Source organism: Anser brachyrhynchus (assembly GCF_964034855.1).
Source record: "Anser brachyrhynchus genome assembly, chromosome: 3".
In the NCBI taxonomy this organism is placed as follows: Eukaryota; Metazoa; Chordata; class Aves; order Anseriformes; family Anatidae; genus Anser; species Anser brachyrhynchus.
The window spans coordinates 61108119-61121341 of NC_137696.1; the positions used below are offsets into that span (position 1 = coordinate 61108119).

General features: G+C 39.0%; 1 protein-coding gene across 7 annotated transcripts in view; it reads left to right on the top strand.

The window, feature by feature from the left end:
* Positions 1-13223, top strand: part of TULP4 (TUB like protein 4) — a 157805-nt gene that overhangs the window by 113392 nt on the left and 31190 nt on the right. For all 7 annotated transcript variants that reach the window (XM_080584404.1, XM_080584398.1, XM_080584400.1 and 4 more), the window contains 3 exons: positions 3539-3719; positions 6257-6391; positions 10302-10468. In XM_080584404.1, the coding sequence (XP_080440530.1) occupies positions 3539-3719; positions 6257-6391; positions 10302-10468 (483 nt within the window). The remainder of the gene's footprint in view (positions 1-3538; positions 3720-6256; positions 6392-10301; positions 10469-13223) is intronic.

The following is a 13223-nucleotide window of genomic DNA, read 5'->3' on the forward strand; positions in this document are numbered from 1 at the left end:
ACAGAATTTTAGGAGACAGAACTCATATAATGATATTTTTGGAAACACCAGAAAGTCTTGCCTCCTCTATCTAGCTATTTTGCACTTATAAAAACTCATAGGAGACTGCTAAAAGGCTAGTCTATAGGCTTGGTTGAAAGTGGTGTGAGAATCTAGCAATGACAACCTGTAGAATTTGGGCTTTGTAGAGTTTATTTTGTAGAGTTCTCAATGTAGATTATGAAAGTGGTTATACACTGATTGTGGAAGAAAAAGCAGTTGAAAAGCATGAAAAGAGATGGTATGATGCTAGTGGAAGAAGAGTAGAATAAAGGACCAAAAGGAAAGGGAGTGTGCAATGAAAGCTTGAGTTCTTACATATGTTCGATCTTACATGGGCATAGTCGACATGGGCTCATGAAGGGAAAGTCCTATCTTACTAATTCGATATCCTTCTGCAATAATGTCACCCACTTGGTGGATGAAGGAAAAGCAGTGGATGTAATCTTTCTGGATTTTAGTAAGGCCTTTGATACTGTCCCTCACAGCACCCTTCTGGACAAATTGTTCATCTGTGAGATAAACGGGTTCATGTTACACTGGGTGATGAACTGGCTTGGTGGTAGAGCTCAAAGGGTAGTGAATGGGGCACCATCTGGCTGGTGACTGGTTGCTTGTGGTACATGGAGCAAGAGGACTTGCAGAGGGATCTAGATACACTGGAGCACTGGGCAATTATCAAAGGCATGAAAATCAACTAGGGCAAATGCCAAGTTCTGCACCTGGGATGGAGTAATGCTGGGCACAGGTACAGACGGGGAGACGAGTGGCTGGAGAGCATCTCAGCAGGAAGGGCTCTGGGGGTACTGGTCAACAGTAGGCTCAATATGAGCCAGCAGCGTGCCCTGGCAGCTGAGAGGGTAAACTGCATTTTGGGATGCATTAAATACAGCATAGCGAGCCAGTCAGAAGAGGTGATTCTCCTGCTATATTTAGCGTTGGTGCGGCCTCATCTCGAATATGCAAAGGAGGGCAACAAAGCTGGCAAAAGGGCTGGAAGACATGTCCTGTGAGGAGAGGATGTGGACTCTTGGGTTGTCCAGTCTGGAGAAAAAGAGGCTGAGAGATGACCCCGTTGCTCGCTGGAACTTCCTGAGGAGGGGAAGTGGAGAGAGGGGTGCCGGCCTCTTCTCATTGGTATCCAGTGATGGAACACAAGGGAATGGTGCAAAGCTGAGCCAGAGGAGGTTCAGACCAGATATAAGGGAAAATTTCTTTACAGCGAGGGTTGTCAAACACTGGAACAGGCTACCTAGCAAGGTGGTTGATGCCCTATGCCTGTCAATGCTCAAGAAGCATTTGGATGATGCCCTTGATAATCTGCTTTAACTTCTGGTTAGCCCTGAAGTGGTCAGGTAGGTGGACTTGATGGTCTTTGTAGGTCCCTTCCAAGTGAATTATTCTAATTATAATTCTAATTTACTTTTATAGCTAAGAATAGAAGTCTGAGACTCATAACAAACTTCACCTGCTGTTTTAACCCAGCAGCTGTTTAACATAAGGATATTCATATCATGTAGTGATTACAGTTAAGGAAGCCATGTACTGCTTTTTGGTTGCGTGTGTTCATGTGAAATGACTCCGTTGATTTCTTTAAGATGTTAATAACTTCACTTGGGTTCGTCTTATTGAATCCCTCCTCTGGTTTGCAACTTTCTGTGTTTCTTGATCACCACCTGTAGAAAAACATGTAGTATTTCTTATTTTTGTTTGAGACCTTCAAAGCCAGACTTCCTTTCTGAAATTTCCAAAAGAGTGGCAATGACAGTTGCTTTCTATGTAAGTACTATTGCATAGATAGGGGACAATTATCCTGTATTTCTCATAGTGTTAAGAGGTAAAGGTTACCCAGTGAAATTACCAGTTAGCAAGCTTTAAACAAAGAAGAGGTTGTATTTTTTATCTGAAGCTACATGAGTATGCAGGGAAGGTGCCTGCTCGGTACATCCTGTACTTTTATTCTTCTCCAAATACTTGATCACTGTTAGAGATAAGATATAAGGCTAGATGAATTTTTGATCTGGGTATGCAATTGTTAGAATCTTAAATCTACACGTCCCTTCACAGAGAAATGATAAAACCTGTACTTCAGACATTTTCTTTCCAATGTATAGACAATTTGCCCTTCAGTTTGTACACTTCTTTAACATGGCAACGGAGAAATCAAGTTATGTGAAAGGGTGATTATAAAACCAAAATATGTAGTAGACTGAAGGGCAGGTATAAGATTTGACCTTCCTTTTAGCTTCCTTTTAAATGCTGGCTAGTTTTCAAATTGATGAGTGCCTTTAATTTTCCTTTAAAACTTATTTGCCTGGAATTATGTGGTAGCAGCAACAGCCTTGGCTAATGCATTTATCATTTGGTGGATTTATTAATCCTTATTTCCTGAAGTTTTTCTAAAATTCATCAAATATACAGGATCTTAACTTGTTCAAAACCTCAAGACAGAAAATGTTCATAAAAGAGAAATTGTAGGTTCCCGTCAGTCTGACTTCAATCAGCACACATTGCCTACAGAGCAGTTTAAGGGCATGAAAAAAACCCTTGTCTTACCCATTTTGTATTTGAAATGGTGGGTGGAAGCTCTTCTTCACTATTCCTGAACACGTAACATATTGCCTTCCTCCTAGGCTGTAATAATCTACTTCCAGTTGAGTGATCATACTGTTTTTGCCTCTGTTTTTGGAAGACATTCTCCCACCTTCTTTCTGCTCATCAGTCAAATAACCTGTCCTCCTCTATTCAGCTTTCTGTTTCTCACGAGCTGTTTGATATCTCTGCTAGGATTTCGTTTTTGTGAGATGTGTCTTTTGATTTTGTTAGAACTGAAGCATACCATAATTTCTGCCACTGATTTTAGAAATTTCTGTATAATCCAAGAATACTTTAGAGTCTGTGATAGCCCTTCTACCAGCTTGCTTTACTGGTAGTAATGGCCAAGTTCAAATAAAGTGCAATGGCTCATATTAAAGTGAACAAAATCAATCCCACTGTGAGACATTACTCGCTCACAGATTTTAGGAGTTTACCTCTTAGACCCTGTCACTTTTTGTTCCTCTGTCAGCTTCTCTTGCAAGAAACATCAAATAGGCCTGCATGTTTTCTTTTGAGATACATAATAAAATAAACAACTACGGCAGTTTGTAGATTCTCATCGCTCACTACTCTGCACAAGTACTAACTGGACACAAATTTTCTCCCATGTCAGCTGTCTCTGAGTCAGCGGAAGCTGCTTTTAATGCTTACGCGCAAGAGACACGAAGTCCGATGACTTCTGGCTTTTCCGAATCCAGGCAAATTAGATTTTGCTGCTTAGTCTTCATTCATCATATACATCTTTGATGGGTTGCAGTGTCCTATTATGGCATCAGTTCAAACCCCTGGCTGCTTTGGTTTTAATTTATTTCCAGAATGGCAGGTTAATTGCAAGATGCATTCAAAGGAGGGTCCGGTCACTGACCTCTGATGGGACTGGGGGCTGTTCTGTTATTTTCAGGTACTGTTTGGCACTGCTGATGGTCAGGTTATCGTCATGGACTGCCATGGCCGAATGCTGGCCCATGTGCTCCTTCACGAGTCAGATGGCATCCTCAGCATGTCCTGGAACTACCCCAGCTTCCTGGTGGAGGACAGCAGCGAGAGCGACACAGACTCCGACGACTATTCCCCACCGCAAGGTAGGGTTGTTTGCAGGTCCTTCTGCTTCAGCTTTGCCGACGGTCATAAAGACATCTTGAACACCAGGGAGTGGTCATGTTGTACTGTAACAGCAGGATGGCCATGGTTTTAAGCTGGTAGAAGAGGAAAGACAGTGCATTCCTGTTGAGGTACAGTCAGAGACGGAGCAGAATAGTGGTATGAGAGAGTGGGTTCATCCCCAGCTCTGCCAGTAGCCCTGCTGTATGACTTGCTGTGAGTCATACCTCATCTGTGCTGCTCTGCCTCCAATTGTGCAAATGAGGTAACAGCACAAAACTCAAAGCTTTTTGGGAGGGCGAGTGAAAAACACTAGATAAGGGCACATCAGGTGTCACTGATAAGCAGACATGATGTATTCCAGTGGTTCATATGTATGGAGGTAGTCAGAGGACAGTCACAAAACTGAATGCATTATTATATTGATTTGTGTGCAAAGACACCCGTACTAGACATGGCAGAAGGTGCTACATCTTTAAAGGTATCCTGTGAAGCGGAGTTAATACTCATAACTATAGTCCCATCCTTGATAGTCATGACAAAAATAGCTCAATAAATTTCAGAGAAGAATGGAAATAAAAGTATTTCCTGCAACTACATGTGGTAGAAAGAGGATAACTTGAGCCGTCTGGAGTTACTAATTCCCATGCCTCAGAGCACATTGCCAGTTTGGCAGAAATCCTTCCTGACCGCTAAGTATAAAACTAATTGTGTGACATGTTTTGATTTTAAACTATTTGGAAATCATAAATAGCAAAGACCTAGCAGACCACTGTGTGTGCATGGTCTGGGATAGGATATGTCATTGCTTCTTTCATCCCCATCCTTCTCAGTCCAAGTAATAGTAATAATGCTTTTTGTAAATGCTGTTGATTATTCTATAAGATGTAGGTAAGCTGTGTCTGTGTTCCAGTATATGATGTCTGAACTAAATTAAGGGCTATTATATCAGTGGTTGTACTGAATCATGGAAAATTTGAATATGTAATTGCTATAGATGATTCTGAATGTGCGTCTCACATCTGAACCACTGAATGGAGAACTCTTGCAGTTTTAGGTCTAATCTGGGTCCAATCCAAAAATGTATCTTTTCCAGAATCACCTGTACATATGTCAATATAATAAACGTATGTATTTAATAAATACTGATAGAAGATGATGTGATCATCTGAAAAAAGTGTTAGCATCTTTTGGCCTGAGGTTTGTTTGGCTTTCATGTCTCACTTTTGGTGAGATTTGTTACCTTAGAAGAAAACAGACTTCCAGGTTTCCTAGCAAGCTTCTAATGCAAGACAAGGAACAACATTAAATTGTCTTTTTATTGTTTTTTAAAAATCCAGTTGGGGGATGGTGAAGTTGCAGAGTACACAGATGAGAACTTAAATGATCCAAATGTGCTAGCTTTTTCTGAGTCAGTCAGGGGGTGGGTGTACTCGTTAGAAGCCTACAAGTCTACTTTTAATGATTACCCAAACATGATGTGTTTTCTTTAGAGCAGATGCAGCATAAACCTCTCAAAGGTGACAAGCCTTTGACTCACACAGAAGTGTAGGAAGGACTGCAAGTTTGATGTTTTTTTCTTACCAAACTATATACACACACGGAGCTGCTAATTACTAGATACCATTCTCTGAAGTGCTTTTTGATCATCTCTTTTACAAGTTCAGGAAGCAATATTACTTTTAAGTGTCTGTGCTATTTTTGATGACTGAAGAGGTGCTGGTCAGGCCTTGTGAGCACTTCATCAGGGGCCAGCAGCACCTCCTGTCGAAGTTTGTAAAAAAAAATGAGTTAAACAGTGAATGGTGCAGATGGTGATATTGGTCATTAAGTATTTGAACAAATGAATTTTGGTGAATGCTGAAAAGTAAGCTCAGAGGAGCAGAGACTTTCTAGAGATAGTTTGGGAAGCAAAGTATTCCATTTGAGCTCATCTCCACCTTTGAGTGCATTGGATCCTGTTGTGAAGGATGGCATGCAATTTTTTATGCTGCTGCCTAGCTCTTAACATTTAAAATACAGTAATTTGTGAAAGGTCAGTATGTTCTCTTAGAAGCTCTTACAAAGTCTCTAGTGACTTCAGGAGTCCCCAGCACTTGCCTAAGCAGAAAATTTATGTAACAAGTAGCTTTTAGCATGATTATACTGTTTATTATGCTGTCTTACAACTTTGGGCCCAAGGAAACCTTCCAAAGCACCAGCTTTCAATTTGGGAAGCTCACAGTGAAAAAATATAGAAAACCACCTTTATGCATCATAACAGAAGATCCATAAATTTCTTTGGATTTGCTGTAGTGAAAATGCAAAAAGAAAAAATGTTGGGGTTTCACAAAACCAGACAAACTGACTAGCTACACCTGCTTTGCTTTTGCTTACAGACATTACAGAAATAAGCGGGTAGAGTTTGAGGCTTGGAACCATTCCTGATGAGGACAAGCTTAATTACAGTGTCTCTCAACCTGGATGTAATTACTTCGGTTGTTCACTTTTCGCTCACTCCAGAGCCTTGTTTTTGCAGATGGACCAGCCGCATACCCAGTCCCAGTGCAGAACACCAAGCCACTACTGACTGTCAGCTTCACGTCAGGAGACATCAGTTTAATGAACAATTACGATGACCTCTCTCCTACTATCATCCGCTCAGGGTTGAAAGGTACAAAAGGAAGACATCTCACCCCCTTCCTATGCTCTGTTTTACTTGTATTTTTAATTATGTGTGTATAGGTTATGTTTTTCTGTTCATCTCTCTTAACCCAGGAGCTCTTACCACCCGGAGCTCAGCTGCTGGTATTACCGTTATCAGCACTGACACCTGCTGGTGAAGGAGCAGTGCTTGGTTAATAGATTTTTTTTTGTATTTGGAAAAATGTTTAAATTTTTGAGATAGTGTTTTTATGGGAGCTTTCTAGAGCAAATTGATCTGTTTGCCTTTTTTCAGCAGAATGTGCTAATAAGTTTATGCTTGTTTGTGTCAATGGCCCTCTTATATAACACTTTGTTTATATATTTAATTCACAATGTCTCTTCCCATGCTTTTAGTAACCAGGTATGAATCACAACACTCTTTTGAATGTCTTACAAATTTTGGAAACTTTCTAAAATTATTGATTATAAAGAGGCAAGTTATGCTGACAGAAGGAAAATTCCACTGATTATTACTATACCATCTTGCTAAGTGATATGTGTGAATGTTTGTAAAATCAGCATTCCATGTAAAATCTTTAATTTACATTGAAATCTTTACTGTTCTTATCTATCAAAAAGTCCCTTACCTTGCCAGCACCCTCAGTAAAATTTATAGTGTTTTGCCTGCAGAGAAGTTTTAATTCACTAAGGCACATAAGTGAATACATAAATATGGGCTCCATTGATTCTTTTTGATCTCTACAGGTAAATCAGTTTTATATTAGATGCAAAAAAAAAAAAAAAGGAAATCTAAACTGTCAGAGCAAACCCTTAGCTTTTCTGTAACTGTATGATATTGGTGAAAAGTTATGCTAATTCCAGCACAGTAGTTTTTGGGTGATCGGCTATTCACAGGAGTCTTAGGAGGTAAAAAGTCACCTTTGAGAATTCTGTCCCACTCCTGCTTCCATCTGTCCCAACACAAGAAGCATGTGGCTGGCAAAAAGTAGCTTCATGAGGCAACCCTGTGATCCAGAAAACTAGTTCAGCCAGAAAGCCTGCTTTTAAAGTCTGGGAAAATCTGAACCAATTTAGAGAAGCTCTTGTGATATCCACCTGTGTGCCCAGCACCACTATAGAATTATAGTAAATTGGGTGAGTAGTCTTGAGTTGGCATCTAGTCTGTGCTTCTGGCTAGAAGCAGTAGGAGAAACTTGTTCACTGTTTAGAGTTGTGGAGCTCCTACTTGTTGAGGATGTCTTGTTTCACTAATGATAGAAGATCCCTTAATTACATCACCTTCCACTAGCAAAATATTAGTGCGCAAGCTACAGTAGAAATATTTTTATGGACTGTAAACTTGACTACATCACTGACATCAGTAGAGGAAGAATGTGCAACATCTTGCTGGATTGGCAGAACATGTAAGAGAGAGAAAGGTGATTGGGTTATCACTGTCTTGTTTTGAAGCTAACCATTGTATGATGAAAAGTATTTTACATATAGTTGTTATATAGATATACACATTTTCTGTACCTTCTTATCAAAAATGTTGTCAAGCAACTGTCATTTTGCTGGTTGTTATCACATGTAAGAATGTGCAACCCACCCAGCACAGGGCCTCCATCCTCTTCAGCCACTTGGAGCTCAGCTAAGAGTGTATCTTCAGTACCGTATGTGAGTCAATTCATGTGTTTCTGTCTGAAATGTGTAAGTATTGCATTGTGGTCTCTGTAGCAGATGCCCTTGTCTTTATGGGCTGCTGTAGGCTACTAAATGTATTTTTAAAGCAGGCAACTATAAAACTCTTTCATGCAATACCAATATATTTTTGCTGTTCTACTAGCTTTGCATAGCTGTCATTTTACTGGCAATATTCACATTAAATTGATGTATGAAAGCTTTTGCTGCTGGATGAGAATTTGATTACCCAAATACAAGTTCTCTTCATCCAGCTTAAACACTCCTGGAAGTTTTGTCTATTCTAGCAGAGGTCCTGAACTGTTCAGCTGTATGCTTTCTTTTTTCATACTTTTTAACTCAGTGATTCTCAGTGCTACCTACTGAAGTACATAAACTAGGTGTACTAGTTAGCTGCAGCTGCTACCTGCAGAGCTATTGCACATTTGGAGTGCTCTCTGTTAAAGAGTTGTTAATATTCACATCTGTGATGGTTGGCAAGTAGCTTTGAGGGATGACTCTGATCCACTGATTCATTTGCAGATCAGTACCCTAGATGAAATGTCCACCTGATTTCTAATCTCTGTGCTTGCACAGAGACTTGGTTATGCGTTGAGCTATTTTATCTCAAGGTTAACTAGTCTAAAACCCCATTGGTGGTGCAACATGCTGTGGAGTCACTCTGTCCCAGGGGAATGCTGTGGACCACATCTGGTACTTCTCTGCCTTTGCAACAGCCTTGCTCTAGGAGTTTGGAGAGAGAGAAAATTCGTGGACACAATAATCACTCCTCTTTCTCTTGATAGGGGGATCAATGGAAAGTTTTACTTGAAGACAGTTAGCCAAATGAGATTCTTGTTTCACTTCGGTAGTTGTGGAGTTAAGCTAATTACCAGAAGTGGAGTTGATCTGCTTGCCCCACTGATTCTTAAAATACCTATCGTCAAACTCTTGAGAAAGATGGATGAAATTCCATTGTAGATTACTTAGAGGGCCAAGGTCCAAGAGAAAAAGAGGCATACAATGCCTAGCTCTGAAAAAATTATCTTGAGAAACCTGCATCTTGCTTCTGATACATACAGAAGCATGATTCCCATGAGAAATATCAGAAAGTTGAAATAATACAAAACCATTTTAAATTGCACATAAAAGTCTCTGAAAATGACAAGTTGACAACTTGAAACAATTTTGAGATCCTTCCTGCCAACTCTTATTTCTCTCCTGCTTCTTCATTTGAAGACAGCTTCTCGCCCACAAGCGTCTTCAAAAGGTTCTTGGCAGATTGAGCATCCCAGAGCACAAAAGTTTTGTCTTTACCGTCACTTTGTCTCAGCACAAAATAGCTGCCTTTCACCTCCGGTTTAAGAGTAAAAAGGTTTATAGACTAGCTCAGTATTCCTTGCACATGCAAATCTGCCTTTGAAACACAAGCAGAAACACAAAATACTGTTTTGGTGCTCTTGTTGAAGTGTGACAAAGAGCTGGAGGATATAACGGTTTGAAATTAGCATCCCCAAATTAAGCTGTGGGCGTTCCTCATTATGAGGTGCCTGTAGGAGAAGTAACTGATATGTATATTCATATCCATGTGTATGAGAGACTAAGCAATCCCTGTGTGCTTCTGGCAAACTTCTGCTAGACAAAGGAGTAGATTTTCAGAAGTCCTGTCAAATGAAAAGCTATGACTTGGAGGCCATATGAGTTTATGGACAAAAATCCAAGGCTTTCAAGTTTGATGTTACAAAACTTGGGTTATTTTATAAGTTAAATTCAGAGTGAGAACATGAAGTATCGCTAAATATGCTGCTTTTTTTGCACTGTAGGCTTCTCCAAATAGTATTTGCTGCTCCCTTAGTCAGTGAGGTTATTTATCTGGGCATTAAATTGATTTCACTTATTTAGCCCAAAGCTATACACATTGTATCTTCCACACCAGTTTTAACATCACAAATAAATTCTTGTACTTAACGTATTTAGGAACAACAACTGATTTACATTCTATACTCATTATAGAGATAGAGAAATTAGTGTTTTTTTATACATTTTTTTGTAATCCACAAAATAAAAAGGAAGAGACATTCTCAGAAGTGCATATACAGCATGTTTGCTACTATTTTGATGAAAAGATTTAGGTTTTTAAGTACACAAGTTACCTCTGAGAGTATAATTCAGATTATCAAATCACTTTTGTGCATCTGCAAGCACTGTTCCTATTGATTCTAGTAACTGGTTACTGCAAACTATCTTTGCTCTTTCAGATGTGGTGGTCCAGTGGTGTACGCAAGGAGACCTACTTGCAGTAGCAGGGATGGAGAAGCAGTGTCAGCTTGTTGAACTTAGCAATGGCTCCCTGTTGAAAAGCGCACTTGTCAAGTTCTACAACGTGCGTGGGGAACATATCTACACTTTGGAGACACCTGTGCAGGTAGGAGGTATTTTTTAAGTCAGTCCTTAATGCTTTACTGACATGATTTTTCCACATTGGCTTTTAGGTGTAGACCTGCAATATGAAAACGATTGCAAAATGTCCTTAGTGAACTGGAAAATACAATATATATATAAAAGCACTGTAAATAATTATTTGTATTACAGTAGATATCCAAGAGTACATCTGATTCTAAGGCTAGGTATTGTATGATATGAAATAAGAAACATTCTGTTTCCTAAAACCATCGGGCAATGAGTGGACAAGATAGAAAAGGGAAATGGGGTTATTCACAGGAAATGGGTGAGGACAAAAATCTAGATAACTTGCTTGATGCTGTAGCAGTGCCAAGAAGTGGACTAAAATATTCCAAGTCCAGTATCAGTACCACAAGGTTATTCTCTCTTTGTTAGTGCTATAATTTCCTAACGTATTATCAGTTGATCTGATGCAATATTTTACTTGTCAGGCATCAAATGGAGAAGGGTGAATTAGGAAGTCTTGTTTCTGTTCCCACGTACTGTACAGATTTTCACTGTAACCTTGGTTATGTTACTTGACAAGCAAATGTCAACACGTGTGTTGCACAGGAGCACGTGCTTCATAAGTCTTCACTGATACTTCAAAAAACAGGGAACATCATTCTACAGTTTATTTCTTTTTTTTTGCAGAATAGAGACAACTCCATCCCGATTTCTGACTGTTACTAGTGAAACTTAATTTATAATAACTTTGAAATCCAAAAGTGGCAAAAAATGTTAGATATTTTTACTTAATTCTGATTAATGATGTTACTGTCTATTACTGTTTCCTTTTCAGTACTGTGATCTGAGATGGATACAAAAGGATGACACAGTAAACCAGCTGCTGAGCTTTTGTGTTTACTTACATTTAGCATTAAGCTGTGCTTATTAGTATTAGTGCTCTAATTTAGATAGAATTCTTTTGTTCTATAATGTATAAAATAACGTTGTCTAAAGCTAACCTAAATATGTGCAGAGATATGTAATGCCGATTTAGGTATCTAGAAGACTTACCCATACACACAGTTTTATTGTTGTAAACGTAGCCCTTTAAGCAAAGTAGCACAGCCCTGTCCCCAGTGGATCACTTCTGGAGAAAACATATTTATACCGGTGCAGCTCATTCCCAGACCAGGTTAAAAACAAACTGTATTCTGTTACTTTAGTTCTCGGATACAGTATGTCCATGTTAGCTGTTGAACTGGTATAACACTTCAGTGTTGAGCTGTGAAATCAAGTTGTTGGTTGAGCAGTGGAACGGATGGGGACAGGTTGCCTTAAGATGTACATCTGTACAGACTCATCTGTTATTACTCTCTCCCCCAATGTGTTTGCAATAACCTCAAATTCTCTTTTGCTTCAGTGCTTTCATTTCCTCTAGTTCTTCCAACATCCCTTCGTTTCATATTTTTCAGCTCTTCTCCTTTCCATTCTATTTATAAGCACATATTGTGGCTGGTGTGAGAGGTAATTATTCTGCCATTAAATGAGTACTCATAGGACAAACTGACAGGTCATACAGAACAGGTAACTGCGCCACAATGCAGTATGTCTCATAGTGAAAATAATTAACCAGAGCTCCTCTGCTTTTCCAGCTGCCAATTTTCACTGAAATTTTAGCAGTATTTTATTATCATGGAGATTTCCCTCTCTTTTTCAACTTCTGATGACAGCCTACAGCTTCAGAGGTTACTAAGCAAGGATGGAAGTGAAAGATAGGGAGATGGAAACCACCAATTAATATCACAGAGTCTCATTTCCTTAGGAAACCAGGCTAAAAATATCAATCAAACTCTTATATTTATGTTAATTTAAAAAATTTAGGCATAAACCTGCCTAAAATTAAAGCCACTCCTCTCCTGTCATTAGTCAAGGTTTATTCTCTTTATTTAGTGCACTTAAATTCATATTTACTGAGCTGCAGGAGGAAGTGAGGGGGTCTTGAAAGACACCTGTATCTGCTTATGTGGACTTCATGCTTCTATGTATTTGAATGCTGGTCTAACAATATTATCACCTAAATAATAGGTATGCTAAAACACTGCAAAGTGTTCAGTCTACTAACAGAACCAGATAAAGACTGCTGTTGCAAAATTATTGCTAGTAACTTCCGTTGTTCTGTACATCTGTTCCAAAGATGTATATGCAAAGATGACAATGAGTCAGTGGTCCCAGTGATTTTTCTGATGACAAATTCATCAAAGTAAATTCATTAGTTTTCTATAATATGGCAGGCAGCCTTGTAATGGGATTTCATAAAATTCATCACTGGTTATTGAAAGCAAATAGAAGAAAAGAATTTCCACGTCTCAAACTCTTCTATTTAAACTGTTTCTTCTGAAGCAGCAAATGTGTGACTGGAAAAGCACATTTATTCCAAATGAGCATTGTTCTGAATATGAAGGTCAAAGAAAGTAAAGCAACAACAAATGTAGAAAATAGGGGATTACTGGTGCAAAACTATGTGGTACTCTGTCCCAGTCCTTTGATAAAGCAGATGTCTGAAATTTTTATCAGTAAAATATACTCAGCTATCTCTGTTCCTGCTGTTCGTCTATCCTGTGTATCTTGGTGGGGTATTCAGGAAACAAGAAATTTTATTGTTTATAGCAAAAGTCAATCTAAAACTGGTGTGGGATTTATATGCAACTTGGCTGGTATGTTACGTAGCATAAAGTCACTGCAAACCGCAATGTAGAATAGATTAGGGTACTGCAGTTTACTGATCCCAA